General features: G+C 38.5%; 1 protein-coding gene across 1 annotated transcript in view; it reads right to left on the bottom strand.

The window, feature by feature from the left end:
• The window catches only part of COL25A1 (collagen type XXV alpha 1 chain), a 351,459-nt gene that overhangs the window by 145,263 nt on the left and 190,090 nt on the right, over nt 1–16,106 (bottom strand). The window contains exon 5 of the mRNA XM_069459052.1: nt 4,969–4,986. Within this exon, the coding sequence (XP_069315153.1) occupies nt 4,969–4,986 (18 nt within the window). The remainder of the gene's footprint in view (nt 1–4,968; nt 4,987–16,106) is intronic.

The following is a 16,106-nucleotide window of genomic DNA, read 5'->3' on the forward strand; positions in this document are numbered from 1 at the left end:
GACTGTGGTCATATTATACATGTGTATGGATATGAAGTCATCACATTGCACATTTCAATATACTCAATCTCTGTCAATTCAATATTTTAATATAAAAATATTTAATTTTAAAAGATAAAAAATAAAACACAGAATTATCACAAGAACAGAGACTGAGTCTGTCCACCACAATTTCACAGCCTCATTGTGCCTTGTGCATAGTAGGGGCTAAATAAATACTTGCTGAATGATTCAATGGAATTTTGATGTCAATATGAATTAATGAACAAATATCGGGGTGACTTTCATTTCAAGAGATTACTGTGGCCCTACCCCCAAATCATCCTCATTACTTCTAGCGTGAAACACAAATGCTCATCTGTCTTTTCTCTGATTTCCTTTCCTTATTTCTGCCTTTATTTACCCTCTGTTGATATTTGTTATTTTTCCTCTTTTCACCCATTTTCCAAGTTGCTGTGACACCATTTACTTCCTCCCTTCCCTTTTTTCTCAAAGAATTTCATTTCCCTTGCTTCAGTGGATTCGCAGCAACACCCTCTCCACTCATTTCCCTGCCTCTTTCCATCTCAACCACAGCTGCGAGAATCGCCTTTTATTCTTCCTAATACCCTTTCACCATCTCATTTCCCCTGTCAAGAACCATTTTCTCACTCATTTAGGTAAATGCAAAGGCTCATCTCCCTTCCCCGAGGTCTACCTTCTCGTTCAATTTCATACCCTGGCTGTACCAGGGCTCACAGCCATTAGCTTTCCAGTCTCCACCGTTCTCAACGACCTATGCTAAATCCACCTAAGCCATCCTCAACTTAAGGAAAGTGATCGGAACTACTCACTGAATAACAGACGCTTTCTCTTTTTACCATCAGTTTCAAAATAAAACCTTATTAATCTGGAAGCCCTTACAAAAGAACATGTGGTACAAAAGTAGAACTGGCTTTTTCACTCCCAAAGGAGGAGTTTCACGCTGTATGATACCATGAATAAGACGATGTGGGAGTGTTCAGCCAATGCAAGAAAATTCCCATTGACAGAAACATTTGCACATGAACAACAAGCTGCTAATTACGATTCTGCCGAAATCTTTTAATAAATTGCAAAGGATGCACAATCTCCCAACTTAAACATTTATGCCTTTCCCAGCCCAATCCTCAAAAGCCTATTCCTAATGTACCTAAAAGATATTCTTATCGCACATTAAAAACGAATCACTAATAACGGTGTCTTAATGAAAAATCCACTGAAGGTTGGAATTTGGGCTTTTAGAAATGTACCTCTCACGATAATACCCAGTGAGAGGGAGTGTAGATTTTCAGTGGAGGTAGGCTAGCTAAGAGTCTCTGGGTGACATGGCTATGACTTTGGGGTCGGGGGTGGGGCGGCGGGGGGGAGTTGTTTTAAGGATTAGTTAATGGAGAACTTGCTTGAAGAGAGCTTGTGTAGATGGCAAGCTCTCTTCTTCCTTTCCCTCCCTTAACTCGTTACAAAAGGAGGCGGGGAGAGAAGGGCGAGCAGGGGAAGGAGGAAGTTTGGCACAGCTGACACATGGGCCAAGGAGACACAGGGCTTGGGAGGCATGGGATCACCAGGGAAGAAACGCAGGTAAATTAGTTATATTAAATCGTACATAAATAACAAAAAATAAGTCATGACGTTTTAGCTCAGAAATCTTATAAAATCAGGGAAGTTGACATTTTAAGGACAAAGTAGATAACACTTTAAGTCAGCAAAAAAAGAAGAAAAAAAAGAAAAAGAAAAAACACATAAATAAAATTTCTACTTCCTACTACTATAAATACTGTATGTGAATAAGATCATTTTTTAGTGAGCCAAATAACACAACGTGGAAATTTTAAGAGAGCTTCAATCAAGTAAAATAAACTTTTCAAGCATTTAAAAATCCTTAAGCATTTTCTAATTTGGCTTTTAAACGCAATGCGTATTGCTTGCTTATTTACTGAATGTACCTTATAGACCTATATTACACAGATTTAATGTATAATTTACATAAATTTGCTCAAGAAAAAAGTAGATTGATAGTAAGGTGTTAGCTAATGTAAGATATAATTGTATAAAATATGAAAACTCTGGTGCACATACTGGTAATCACATCTACTACATGGCTCATGTCTAAGTGTTCATATTTTCAATAGATAAAATTTGTTTTTATAGTTGAAAGTCTTTTCAAGGTCCACTGTTTTGTAAAAGAAATTTCCCAAGAGCAGGCTAGCAGTCGGGAAAGGAACACATTATAATAGGTAATGGGGAAAATGAAATATATACATGGATACGAGCCTATATATAAAATTTATCTATAATTTTAAAAAATCTCAAAGCAAAGGTAGTGATCGTCAAGTACTAAATGAAAAACTTCCGTAAGAACCCTTTTCTTTCCTTTGGAAAAATACTAACCATGTAGACAGGAGAGGTAGGCCAGCTGTGGCCATTTTCATGCTATAGAAAGGTGGTGTGAAGGTTTGTCTCGGCTCTACACTTCCCCTCACACCTGTCCTTCTCGAGTTCATTGCTTTACTTTGGCTGTTATGTGAGGACGACATTGTGAACTGCACGATCATGTGATTTCACATCCGCTAAAGCAAACTGGTCACCAACAGAAAGGAAACCAGAGCAGGCCACCACCTGATAACGCCAGTCCCGACCTGCTTGCACATTTTCAGAATTTCAAGCACGGGCAGTTATGTTTGCAGACCATGTTCTGCAGGACCTCAGTAAGCATAAGGCCGACATGAAGGAATGCCGAAGTAGGGCGATACACTTCCTAGTCTCAGCCACAGGGACTCCTAACGCTCCTGGTTCTGTCCACGCGTGGCTTCCGGTGCTGGTTTATCACCTTTCTTCTGTCCATTAACCGTGGCTGTATACTCAAGATTTGTTATGACTGTGTTTTTCTTTTTACAGCCACTTCCTTTAGCATCTCATTAACTAATGTGCTTTTAATGCTATCTTTATGTTCAATTTTCTAAGTCTTTATATTCATATCTGAATTTTCCACCCTGTTTTGTCTGTAGGACTCTTGCACTTAGCAGATGTAGGTGCCTACCTACACCGCCGCCCCACTCCAGGACAGTGCTAGGATACAGGGGCCATGGGTCCCTGTGGCTTCCTGCTTTCCTCTAGCACCAGGCTGAGAGCGCCCGGAGTGAACATCCAGGCGTGACTCTCTGACTCACGACTACGATGATGAAGGAAGGGAAAGGAGTAGATAAATCAACTTCTTTGCACCTCAGTGGGATGAATCTCGCAGGTGCCTCAGCAGGACTGAGCCCCACTTGTCCACAGCGGTAAGCTGCTCACTAATGCACGTGTGTGTTGGTTTTCCTGCCTCCCTTGTGTCATTTCTCTACTCCCTCACCATGCTTGCTGACATCGTCGCTCAAGTAAACTATTTATGCCTGAATCCTTATCTTAAGAACTGCTTTGGGTATGGAAAAGGATGTCCAGGCTGCGACAGAGGTCCTATTGAAACTTAAAATATGTTAACAATTATAATCTCTCAAAACCAACACACCTTCTGCTTTTATTGCCTGCTGTCTCCCCTTCCTCTCTTCTCTGGAGGGCTGAGTGCTACAGAGCGATGAGGGTTTGAGAGACTTCACTTCTGCTCCCAGTTCTATGGTATCGCCCAGGTGAGTAATTTGCCTCTTCTGAATCTGTGTGTGTAACACACATACACACGTGCACACACACACACACACACACACCTAGGATAGATAATACTTTCCAGGGCTGTTGGCAGGCATTAAATAAAAGCACACAAAACACCTTTTACTTTGTCTTCATTCCATTATAATGTAGCCACTTCAAATTTAGGGAGAAACTATAACTTTCTTCTATGAGTTTTTTCCCCCCTTAATAATTACCTTGAACTAACTTGGAATATAACAGTGAAAATCACAAATAAGGAGAATATAGGTATTCTCAGACATTAATATAAATTAATTAAAGGTCAAATTTTTCTCATGAGCTTGCTGAGATATGTGGGTTTTTCATTTGTTTAATTAGACATCTTTATACAGAGAGCTCATAAAAACCATAAATAATATTCCTGTGATCTAGTATGAGGATTTATTACATGCAATAGATAATTCATGATATTGACTGCAAAGTCATCATGAAAAGGGCTTATATATGAGACAATCTAAGGCATAAACAGCATAAATAGTACATCAAGGGGAAGCGATGGAAGGGGAGTTCAGTAAATAATTATGTAAGTTACAGGTATTAGAGTGTTAAAGGTAAAACACTAATAACTGCATGTCCTTTTCCATAACATCTTATAGAATGCAATTAGTATCGATACTGAATTTATTGCTTGTTGAGTTTGCTGTACTGACTCTGCATTTCTGAAAACTCACTTCTTTCGTACTTCCATCTTTATCCACCTTCCTCCGCTTCCTAAAGTTTGCTCATTGTCTTTGATATGATTTAGTGCTCAATAAGATTTTCTGTTGAATGCCTTCACACTTAATTATAAATCATGTCTTCAGCAGTTGCTTTATATTGAAAATGGAGAATGAATTCAATATCTGTCTATAATGAATCAAAAGTAGCTAGTAGGATCACAGTCTAAATAATCAGTCTGCATGGATTTACAACAACATTATTAGTACATGATTAATAGCACCTAATGCAAACCAGTGCATACTCGACATTTACTAAGTCATTCTGTCTTAAATTAAAGTCCTGTGGCACTGTTTCAGATCAGTTAAGAGTTCTGCTTTATATGATAGTACATTGTTAAATGTGCCATCTGGCCCAACAGCTGACGTGGCTCACACAATCCTGAAGAGGCCCCAAGGGTTTACTCCTGGGAAATATTTGGTCTACTGTGTGGTGTTATGATTACTCGTTCATAGCTTTTTTATATCCTTTGAAAAGAATTGCAGAAAAACCTCCATACTTGGGAAAATTCTAAATTGGAACTGATTTGCCAGAAAAGAGTTCACTTACCTGAGGACCAGGCTGGCCCTGAAATTTAAAAATAAGAAAAAGAAAAACAATTACAAAACTGTTATCCTGAGTATTTTCACTACCAAAACTTCAACTAGTTCTGAAAGTTTTTACAAAATATCTCTAAAGATAATAATACCTATCGACAAATTTCACTTTGGGGCTTAAAAAAGTCATATTACATCTTAATAGTTTTACTCTATGCTATATGTCTAAAATCCTAATATTATGGTCTATTATATTTAACTGCAAAATGAGTCAAAGGCTTTAGCATGCTTCAGAACGTAGCTGGGGAAAGAGAAGGCAAAAGGAATACCACGCCCCACGTTATCATAACGAAGGGGTTACTTAAGGGACAGTCTTCTTTCTAGCACAGACCATTACTATGAGCTACCTGCTCAAAGATAACGTAGAGTTAAGGAAAAAAAGAGGCAGATATTTTAGCTTTAGAATTCACTAAGTCTTTTAATGTCTCATTATTTCAGTACAATTTTAAGTCGATTTTTTACAAACATCTGTGCTTTACTCTGCATAGTTGAACCTAAGAGCATTTAAAAAGGGTATGAACGATCTCCAGATCATTGAAGTGCATCATAAGTTCTCCCACGTCAATAGATTACGTGACCTCTGGCCAGTCTAATTTGTTTTGAATGTCACTTTCTTGTTCAAGCTGATAAAAATTCCAAAGCAGCATAACCGTAAATGCTTCTAGCTAAAGAAAAATCACTTGTGAATAAAACTATTGATTATATATCACCTTCTCAAAATTTCCAATTGAATTTTGTGCCAGATGAGATTAAAGAAAAAGTTCACACTGAGTTAGGGAATCTTTAAAAAATTGATAAACAATGTGCAGTCTCATGGTATCAGCTGTATGTTACTGAGTATCATACAGAAAAGTGGGGAGCTATTATAACTCCCAGAGAAGGCCTGGGAACTCTCTCTCTCACTTAGCCTCTCTCTAGGCTTGGAATTTCTCTAGGTACTTGTTCTCTAACTCACTGGGGACAAAGCAGATGATTCCTAAGAGCTTTGCCTGAAAAGGTGGTTGACCACGTTTTATTAATATCTAGTCCAACCAGGAAGGGGAACCAAATCAAAATACTGTAGATGTTACCCCTCTCCTGTACCCGTTAGTGGTAGACAGAGACAAAGAGAATAACATATTCATTCCTTGCAGAGTACCAGGCACTTTTGGATATGTTATTCCATTTACTCCTTATAACCACCCAGCATTTTTCAGATGGAGAAACCGAGGCTCAGAGAAATATGCTAAAGGTCACACAGCCTGTAGATGGAAAAGCCAAAATTTAAACCCAAATCTGATTCCAAAGTTTATGCGTTTTCTACCAGATCATTCTGCTTTTCAGTCTGGAAGCTCACAGCTACATGCAGGCTTGCTCAGACCAACTACGGGACAAGAGCACTCTTCAAGTAAGCAGACATTCTAACTTCCCAACCACTCAGGGGCTGCCACGGAGGGCATCTCTGCTTCCAGACACATACCTAGGGCCAGGCACACCAGCCTGTCAACCGACACCTGTACAGAAACCAGTTCAGCAAAGCTTCTTAAGGTTAACAGCCTAAAATCAGTGCTAAACATAGAGAAGTTCTGTATCAAGAACCTACAAAGGCCGGGCGCGGTGGCTCACGCCTGTAATCCTAGCACTCTGGGAGGCCGAGGTGGGCGGATCGTTTGAGCTCACGAGTTCAAGACCAGCCTGAGCAAGAGCGAGACCCCATCTCTACTAAAAATAGAAAGATATTATATGGACAGCTAAAAAATATATATATAGAAAAAATTAGCCGGGCATGGTGGTGCATGCCTGTAGTCCCAGCTACTCGGGAGGCTGAGGCAGGAGGATCGCTTGAGCTCAGGAGTTTGAGGTTGCTGTGAGCGAGGCTGACGCCACGGCACTCACTCTAGCCTGGGCAACAGAGTGAGACTCTGTCTCAAAAAAAAAAAAAAAAAAAAAAGAACCTACAAAGGCAGGGTTTTCCACTTACATGTAACTATGGATCTTCCCAGATCCATCTACTGGATGAAATGACAACGTGTGTCTCCCCTCCCCCTTGCTCACACTCACTCCTGTACACACGCTCTCTTTCCCTCTCTTTCTTCATCAGCATTAAGCTTTTGGTCTTTCTGATGTTTTGAACTAATGTAAACTCACAAGTGTGAACAGGCACCTTTTATAGAACCCCCGAATATATTACATATCTCTTATATGTGTGATATGAAAATTAAAATGCAGGATTCTCTAAAATTAGAAGGATTTTCCTCTAAACAGTATGTTTAGCACAGTTGCTGAGATTTTCAGATTCCTATGGTTGTTCAACAAATGACACCCTTTTCTTGTTCATCTTTAAAACGTGACATTTCTGTCATTATATGGAACAAATGATTTAGCACTATGTGTGCATACATTTGTAGGTCATTATATAAAATATACATCATGTTACGGATTTTATGTTAGTGATAGTGAGAACAATGGTAGTAAATGACAGTAAAATTTAGAAGTTGACTTCTCCATAGGCATCGGAAAGTATATAGCACCAGGGAACTCCCATTATCCCAACACGGATATGAATTTCAGGTATGCATGGTGTGTGTGTGTGTGTGTGTGTGTGTGTGCAGGCTGGGGAGCATGAAAAAGAGGAAAAGGAAGTGATTGGTAGAGAAGCTTCCCAGAGAAACAAAGCACACCTGGCAAATTTGCTAACTCTGCCCTAAAACATGGATGGCACGATACAAGCTTTACAACTCTTATCCCAGATTCCAGAACTGCCTATATCACGCCCTCTCACTCAATAGGATGTAACAGTCTATTCACCAGCAGACGCCTAAAATACTTGTTAAGAGGACAATTTGGCAGCTGGAGTCTTGTGGTCATGGTAATAGAGTCACTTGGCCAAGCTGGGGAAGTGATGAGAGGAGAAGTCTCTGTGGGTGGGGCAGTGCCGGGGGAGCCCTAGGGTAGAGGGGGAGCAGGCCAGAGCCTTCCAGGAGCATCTCAGAAACTCCCCTGCAACCGAGGGCACAGGACGATAAAGACTTTGTCACAGACTAATCGCCAAAAGAAATATCTTAGAATTCCCTTGAAGCTGCTTCTGAGTAGTTCATCGAGAAATACACATGTTTTCATTCATTAGTGGATATTTTTCTAGTCTATTCTAATTTATAGGTAGAGAACATTATTAATAATGAACTGTGAAAGTTAACTTTTTCCTAAAATACACCCTCAATGAGTAGTCAGAAATTTTGATTGAGATTCACAAAACACAACTTGAGTCCATTTTTAAAACGGAATTTCTGAAAAGGCCTTTTCTCCCCCAAGCAAATCACCAAAATGTTTCTATAAATAAAGAGCTGAATCTAGGATAATCAAGGGCTGTGCCAAGCGAAACAGGGAAACCACAGAAGTGCTGGAGTGAAGAATACACATGTAAAAGCCAGAGCACCGAGTCCCGAGTCACTGATTAATGTCAACAGCTGACCACGATGCCCTCGGGGCAGCTTAGGCACCCGGAAGAAAAGGACCAGCAGGAGGAGGTGACTTCAGAAAGGGGTGATCGGGACAGTAAGGTGGAAGACAGCTAGCCAGTGGGATGTTTGACAGGAAAGTATTCAAAGGAAGTGGAAAGTTTTGTCAGGCAAGTAAACCACAATGGAACATGATAAATGAGATGACCTGTCACTGGAGAATGTATTGTCACTTTAGGCAATTAAAGAGCAATATTAACCGTTCTTTGTTGAGCTGTTATCACAATTATGGTTGCCAGAAAGTGCTAGCACAACTCTCTAAATCGACAAAGTCATTTAGATCTCTGACTGAGGCAATTAGTTTCACTACATGATACTTTTTTATGGACGGTAAATCTGTGTCGTTCCTTTTCAGATGAGACAAATGCTGTTTTTCCATTTAACACACACACTGACAGGCACACCAAAGTTGTAGTTTTAAAGTACAATATTATTTTGAAATATTGACTAAGATAACAGACTCGCATATGTCTGCACTGTGATTAATTTTAAATAAAAAAGTTCATCTACAAAAACTTGAAGGAATATTAGTATTGTTCATGCAACTCTGAAAGGCACTACCTCAGCCTCAAGGCAGAAAGAAATTACCTCAATAACTCAGGAACTCCTCGTTAAGACACCCAAGCAGGACTACCACTTTTATTTTAGTACACTCACATTCAGATTTATTTTATTCCTTTGAATTGAAACAAATAATTTTTAAGAGAAATTATTTTGGAATCCTTACTAACTATAATTTTATCATCTCTTAAAATTTCAATTTACACACTCAGATTCAAGCTTATTTTTCTTTTCAGGTGAAATCCTGTAGTAGGCATCTGTATAAAGCTTTGGAACCAGGTCAAAGAAACTCCGAGTGGCAACAGGATTGTCCTGGTGGCAGGAGATCTCAAGCACCAGTAGGAATCCTGGCACCGAACCATCTCCCGGCTGTTGATTACACCGTCTCGATGGGACCCCTTAACCTTTCAAGAGGCAGAGTTTGACCTGGCACCTGTGCCACGAGAGGAACAGATGCGCCCTACACTGGCAGCACAAGGGAGCAGGAATCTTGCCCGTTCCCACGACACTGTGAGTTTGTTCACACTTGACTCTCCAACGTCCCAGTACCCGAGCTATAACGTGCTTCAGAAACAATTGTTGAACTGCTGAAAGGTGAGAATGTTTTGACTGACCCAAAGAGGGCAGACAATGATATTTTTAAAGAATCATTAGAACAGTTACTGTTCTTACATTAGTGTTATATTTTCAAAAGGTAGGTTCTCAATCTAATATTCCAGAAAGGGTTCTTTTGGCTTCTGATCACTGCAAAATAAACACATCTAGGTCGAAGAGGAAGTTTCCCACTCAGTGGAATCTTATTCAGACAATAAAAATAAAACTAAGGCACCCAAAGACTGCAGAGGCTTCTAAGGAGGATGAGAGTTCTGTCTTGAAGGAAAATCACTCCCTAGTTTGCATAAGCCTCTGCATCCAATTAACATGAGAATATTATATCAAATTACTTAGTAAATTGTGCTCTATAAATATAGCTGGAAGTTTAAATAGGTTATATATTCTACACCAACAACTCGCTCAATTCAAATTTAGATAATCTATTAATTTTAAAAGCTAATTAATATGTAAATATATACTCAAGAGAGAAGCAATTAAAGAAATAAAGCATTATGGGTTATGTGTATTAATTTGAAAATGGCTTTGCAAAGACTGCAAATCTTCCAATATCTATAAGCTGCTCTTGCTTCTGAGGACGCTTATATACTTGACTGAAATAAACACTATTCATAATTTAGACTATCTGTTGTGTTACCCTGCGTATTAATATCCAGGAAAGATATTGATAATTCTTACCCTAACTGCAGTCACATAATATTACTTAGGTAAGAGTCTTTAAGTTTAAGGTTTTCCTTTGAAAAATACTTAATCCTCAGTAGTTTTAATGCTGAAAAGGAAAAGCCACATTCTACTCTAGAGGAAAATAAATAGCTTGTCTCATAACAGGTGGGTATTTCTTTTTTAAAATTTGAGAGACAAAAATAGAGAGAAAAAATGAGCATGGAGATGGTTTGTTAGGTTCAATGTAAAGAAAATAAAAATTAATTCAAAACGTGGGAGATTTCTTCCATAATACTTGCCTTTCATAAACAAATAACTGTATTTAAAAATCTACTCATATTTCAACAGGTTAACAAGTCCTTCCCATGTTAATTTAAAAACATTATTATATTTTGTAACACAGTAACATATTTATTTTTTCTCTCTTCTGATTAAAATGTTCATATGTGAAAGATAAGACTTTTATCATACACATTTTTGTTATAAAAATTCATACACAGAACATAAGAAAGATAAAGACTCTTAGTTACGCATTAATTTGCATCGTTAAAATTTATTGGATGCCTAATAGTCCATTGAGGCTTATTCAGATTTTTACTATATAAATAATGTTTCATTTTTCTATATACTTATGATGGTTCAACTTACAATTTTTTGGCTTTAGAATGGTGCAAAAGCAATACATATTCAGTAGAAACCATACTTCAAATTTTGAATGTGGATCTTTCCCTAGGCTAGAGATACGGAGTACAATATTCTCTCGAAATGCTGGCAGTCAGCCATGAGATCACAAAAGGGTACACAAGCAATGCTCTACAGTGCACTGTGTTGCCAGCATTTTTTGGAAGTTGTGTTTTGTGTTTTTCCATCCCATCTCATCTACAAAATGCCCATTTGTGTCTCCTGTTACTGGTGAGACAGAAGAAGAGGAAGGCAGTTACTCTTGAGATGAAACTCAAGGTAATTGCCCAGCGCGAAGATGCCAAGCCAGTAATGGCCATCACATGAGCGTTACGGTTTTGCAATCCACAATATCAACCATCTTAAAGGATAAGAAGCAAATCAGTGATGCAGTGAAATCGTCAGCATCAGTTAGATCCACTGTCATCAAGAAGAAAAGAGGTTGGCCAATTGGGAATGGTGGAAAAATTTCCTGTCACATGGATGGGAGACCAGATACAGAAGCACATACTGCTTAGCCTACTGACCATCGAGGCTAAGGTGAGAAGTCTTTTCTATAAGCTGTGAGTGTGCCATGGTTCCTATGTGTAGGCATATGTTTATAACAAGTCATGGGTAGCTCCAACACTTCAAAAGCCATCATAATTTTCATCATGTGAAGGTTAATGGGGAGGCAGCAAGTGCCAATACCAAAGGTGCCAAAGCTTTTAGGAAGAGCCACATGGGATAATCGTAGATGAGAAATATTTGCTATAACAAATATTTACTGTCAATGAAACAAGCTTGTTTTGGAAGCGTATGTGGGAGCATACATACGTTCATCAAGAGTCCAAGACAATGCCAGGATTTATGGCATTCAAGGACTGTGCAACACTGCTATAGGGTGGAAATGTTGCAGGGTTCAAATTAAAGTCTTTCCGAAATCTACCATTTGGAGAATCTGAGAGCATTCAAGAATGTTGGCAATGGAAAGGACACAACAAAAATAGAGAACTACAGACCAATTTCCCTCATGAATATAGATGCAAAAATTTTCAATAAAATACTAGCAAATTGAATCCAAGTACTTATCAAAAAAGTAATCCACCACGACCAAGTGGGCTTCATCCCCGAGATGCAGGGGTGGTTCAACATACGTAAATCTATAAATGTAATCCACCACATAAATAGAAGCAAAAACAAAAACCATATGATACTCTCATTAGATGCAGAAAAAGCATTTGACAAAATTCAACACCCTTTTATGATAAAAACGCTTAACAAAATAGGCATTGATGGAACCTACCTAAAAATGATACGAGCCATATATGACAAACCCACAGCCAACATCATACTGAATGGGGAAAAACTGAAAGCACTCCCACTTAGAACTGGAACCAGACAGGGCTGCCCATTGTCTCCATTACTTTTCAACATAGTATTGGAAGTCCTTGCGAGAGCTATCAGGCAAGAGAGCAGAATCAAGGGAGTCCAAATAGGGAAGGAAGAGATCAAACTCTCACTTTTTGCTGATGATATGATGTTATATCTGGAAAACCCCCAGGATTCAACCAAGAGACTCCTGGAATTGATTAACGAATACAGCAAAGTCTCAGGCTACAAAATTAATATACACAAATCAGAGGCATTTATATATGCCAATAACAGTCAATCGGAAAACCAAATTAAAGACTCAATACCCTTCAAAATAGCAACAAAGAAAATAAAATATCTAGGTATATATCTAACTAAAGAGGTAAAGGACCTCTATAAGGAAAACTATGAAACACTGAGAAAAGAAATAGCAGAACTTGCAAATAGATGGAAAAATATACCATGCTCGTGGATCGGAAGAATCAACATTGTTAAAATGTCTATACTACCCAAAGTGATCTACAGATTCAATGCAATCCCTATTAAATTACCAACATCATTCTTTACAGACATAGAGAAAATAATTATACACTTTGTATGGAATCAAAGAAGACCCCGTATAGCAAAAGCAATTTTAAGCAACAAAAACAAAATGGGAGGTATTAATTTGCCAGACCTCAAACAATACTACAAGGCCGTGGTTCTTAAAACAGCCTGGTATTGGCACAAGTGCAGGGACACAGACCAGTGGAACACAACAGAAAATCCAAATATAGAACCATCCTCATATAGTCACCTAATTTTTGACAAAGCGGGAAAGAATATACTCTGGGGACAAGAATCCCTATTCAACAAACGGTGCTGGGAGAATTGGTTAGCCACTTGTAGAAGACTGAAACAGGACCCACAGCTTTCACCTCTCACAAAAATCAAATCACGGTGGATAACAGACTTAAACCTTAGGCGTGATACAATCAGAATTCTAGAAGAAAATGTAGGAAAGACTCTTACAGACATTGGCCTAGGCAAAGAATTTATGAAGAAGACCCCCAAGGCAATCACAGCAGCAACAAAAATAAATGAATGGGACATGATTAAATTAAAAAGCTTCTGCACAGCCAAAGAAACAGTCCAGAGAATAAACAGACCACCTACAGAATGGGAAAAAATTTTTGCATACTACACATCAGATAAAGGACTGATAACAAGAATCTATTTAGAACTCAGGAAAATCAGCAAGAAAAAATCAAGCAACCCTATCAAAAAGCGGGCAAATGACATGAATAGAAACTTCTCGAAAGAAGATATAAGAATGGCTAACAAACATATGAAAAAGTGTTCAACATCTCTAATCATCAGGGAAATGCAAATCAAAACCACAATGAGATATCACTTAACCCCAGTGAGAATGGCCTTTATCAAAAAAACCCAAAACAACACATGTTGGCGTGGGTGTGGAGAGACAGGAACACTAATACACTGCTGGTGGGACTGCAAACTAGTGCAACCCCTGTGGAAAGCATTATGGAGGTATCTTAAACAGATTCAAGTAGACCTGCCATTTGACCCAGCAATCCCATTACTGGGCTTATACCCAAAGGAAAAAAGGTCATTCTGTAACAAAGACACATGTACCCGAATGTTTATAGCAGCACAATTCATAATAGCAAAGATGTGGAAACAACCCAAATGCCCATCAATACATGATTGGATTAGTAAACTGTGGTATATGTATACCATGGAATATTACTCAGCTATAAGGAATGATGAAGATACGACATCTCTATGGTTCTCCTGGAGAGAGTTGGAACCCATTATATTAAGTGAAGTATCCCAAGAATGGAAAAACATGCATCACATGTACTCACCAGAAAATTGGTTTCCCTGATCATCACCTAAATACAAATCTGGGAACGACACCAATTGGACATCAGACTGAGGTGGGGGGTGGGGGAGGGGATGGGGGTATGCCTACACAATGAGTGCATTGCGCACTGTTTGGGGAGTGGTAACACTTGAAGGTGCTGACTCGGGAAAGGGGGGGTGGGGAAAAAATATGAAACTATTGTTTTTAACTTGCACTGTTCACTTAATAATTTATCATGAATAAAAAAAAAAAAGAATTATTCCTATAGATATATTTGCAAATTTCTGTCATGATATACATTAAAAGATTTTCAGATAGCTTTGTTTGTAATAGCAAACATACCTATAAATAATGTCCATTGATAGAAACTTGTAAATATGTTACAGTACATTTATACAATATGATAGTCTTCAGCCATTAAAGAGAGTGAATTTGATGTGTACGTATTAACATGGGAAAATGACTTGTTTATTTAGGTCAAGAAAAAACTGTGTATTAAATGGTTGTTAGATAATTTTTAAAAAAAAAAAAAAAACCCCAAAACAACACATGTTGGCGTGGGTGCGGAGAGACAGGAACATTAATACACTGCTGGTGGGACTGCAAACTAGTGCAACCCCTGTGGAAAGCATTATGGAGGTATCTTAAACAGATTCAAGTAGACCTGCCATTTGACCCAGCAATCCCATTACTGGGCATATACCCAAAGGAAAAAAGGTCATTCTGTAACAAGGGCACATGTACCCAAATGTTTATAGCAGCACAATTCACAATAGCAAAGATGTGGAAACAACCCAAATGCCCATCAATACATGATTGGATTAGTAAACTGTGGTATATGTATACCATGGAATATTACTCAGCTATAAGGAATGATGAAGATACGACATCTCTATGGTTCTCCTGGAGAGAGTTGGAACCCATTATATTAAGTGAAGTATCCCAAGAATGGAAAAACAAGCATCACATGTACTCACCAGAAAATTGGTTTCCCTGATCATCACCTAAATACACATCTGGGAACGACACCAATTGGACATCAGACTGAGGTGGGGGGTGGGGGAGGGGATGGGGGTATGCCTACACAATGAGTGCATTGCGCACCGTTTGGGGAGTGGTAACACTTGAAGGTGCTGACTCGGGAAGGGGGGGTGGGGAAAAAAATATGAAACTATTGTTTTTAACTTGCACTGTTCACTTAATAATTTATCATGAATATTTCCCATATTATTTCATATCATTGTACAAGAAATAATGTATACATTATGAGGACATACTGTATCTAACAAAAAAAAAAATAATAAAATTGGGAAAAAAAAAAAAAAAGAATGTTGGCAAGCATACACTTCCAGTTTCTTATCACCATAACAAGAAAGCTCGTATGATATCAGCATTGTTTGAAAGCTGGTTTTTGAACTGTTTTATTCCACATGCAAGAGAATATTGCAGGCAAAACAACATTCTATACGAGATTCTTCTAATCTTAGACAATGAATGTTCCAGGGCACTCACAGCATATAGGGCAACATGCATCCCGATATAAAGGTTGTTCATTTGCAGCCAAACACAACCACACTCATTTAACCAGCAGACCAAGGTGAAATAGCCACATTCAAAGCATCTATTTAGCCAAACATTCACACAGGCTGTTGGAGCCACTGCATCTGGCCAAACGCTCCCAGAGTTTTAGAAATGCTTTGACATTCTGAATGCTATCTGGAACATTGCTGCGGCATGGGAAGAAGTCACACAGCAGTGCATGAATGGCATTTGGAAGAAAGTTTTGAAGACATGTGAACACATTCAAAGGCTTTAACAAAGATTCTGCTGTTGATGAAATAGTAACAGGATATTAGT

The sequence above is a fragment of the Eulemur rufifrons genome, chromosome 26, assembly GCF_041146395.1.
Source record: "Eulemur rufifrons isolate Redbay chromosome 26, OSU_ERuf_1, whole genome shotgun sequence".
NCBI lineage: Eukaryota > Metazoa > Chordata > Mammalia > Primates > Lemuridae > Eulemur > Eulemur rufifrons.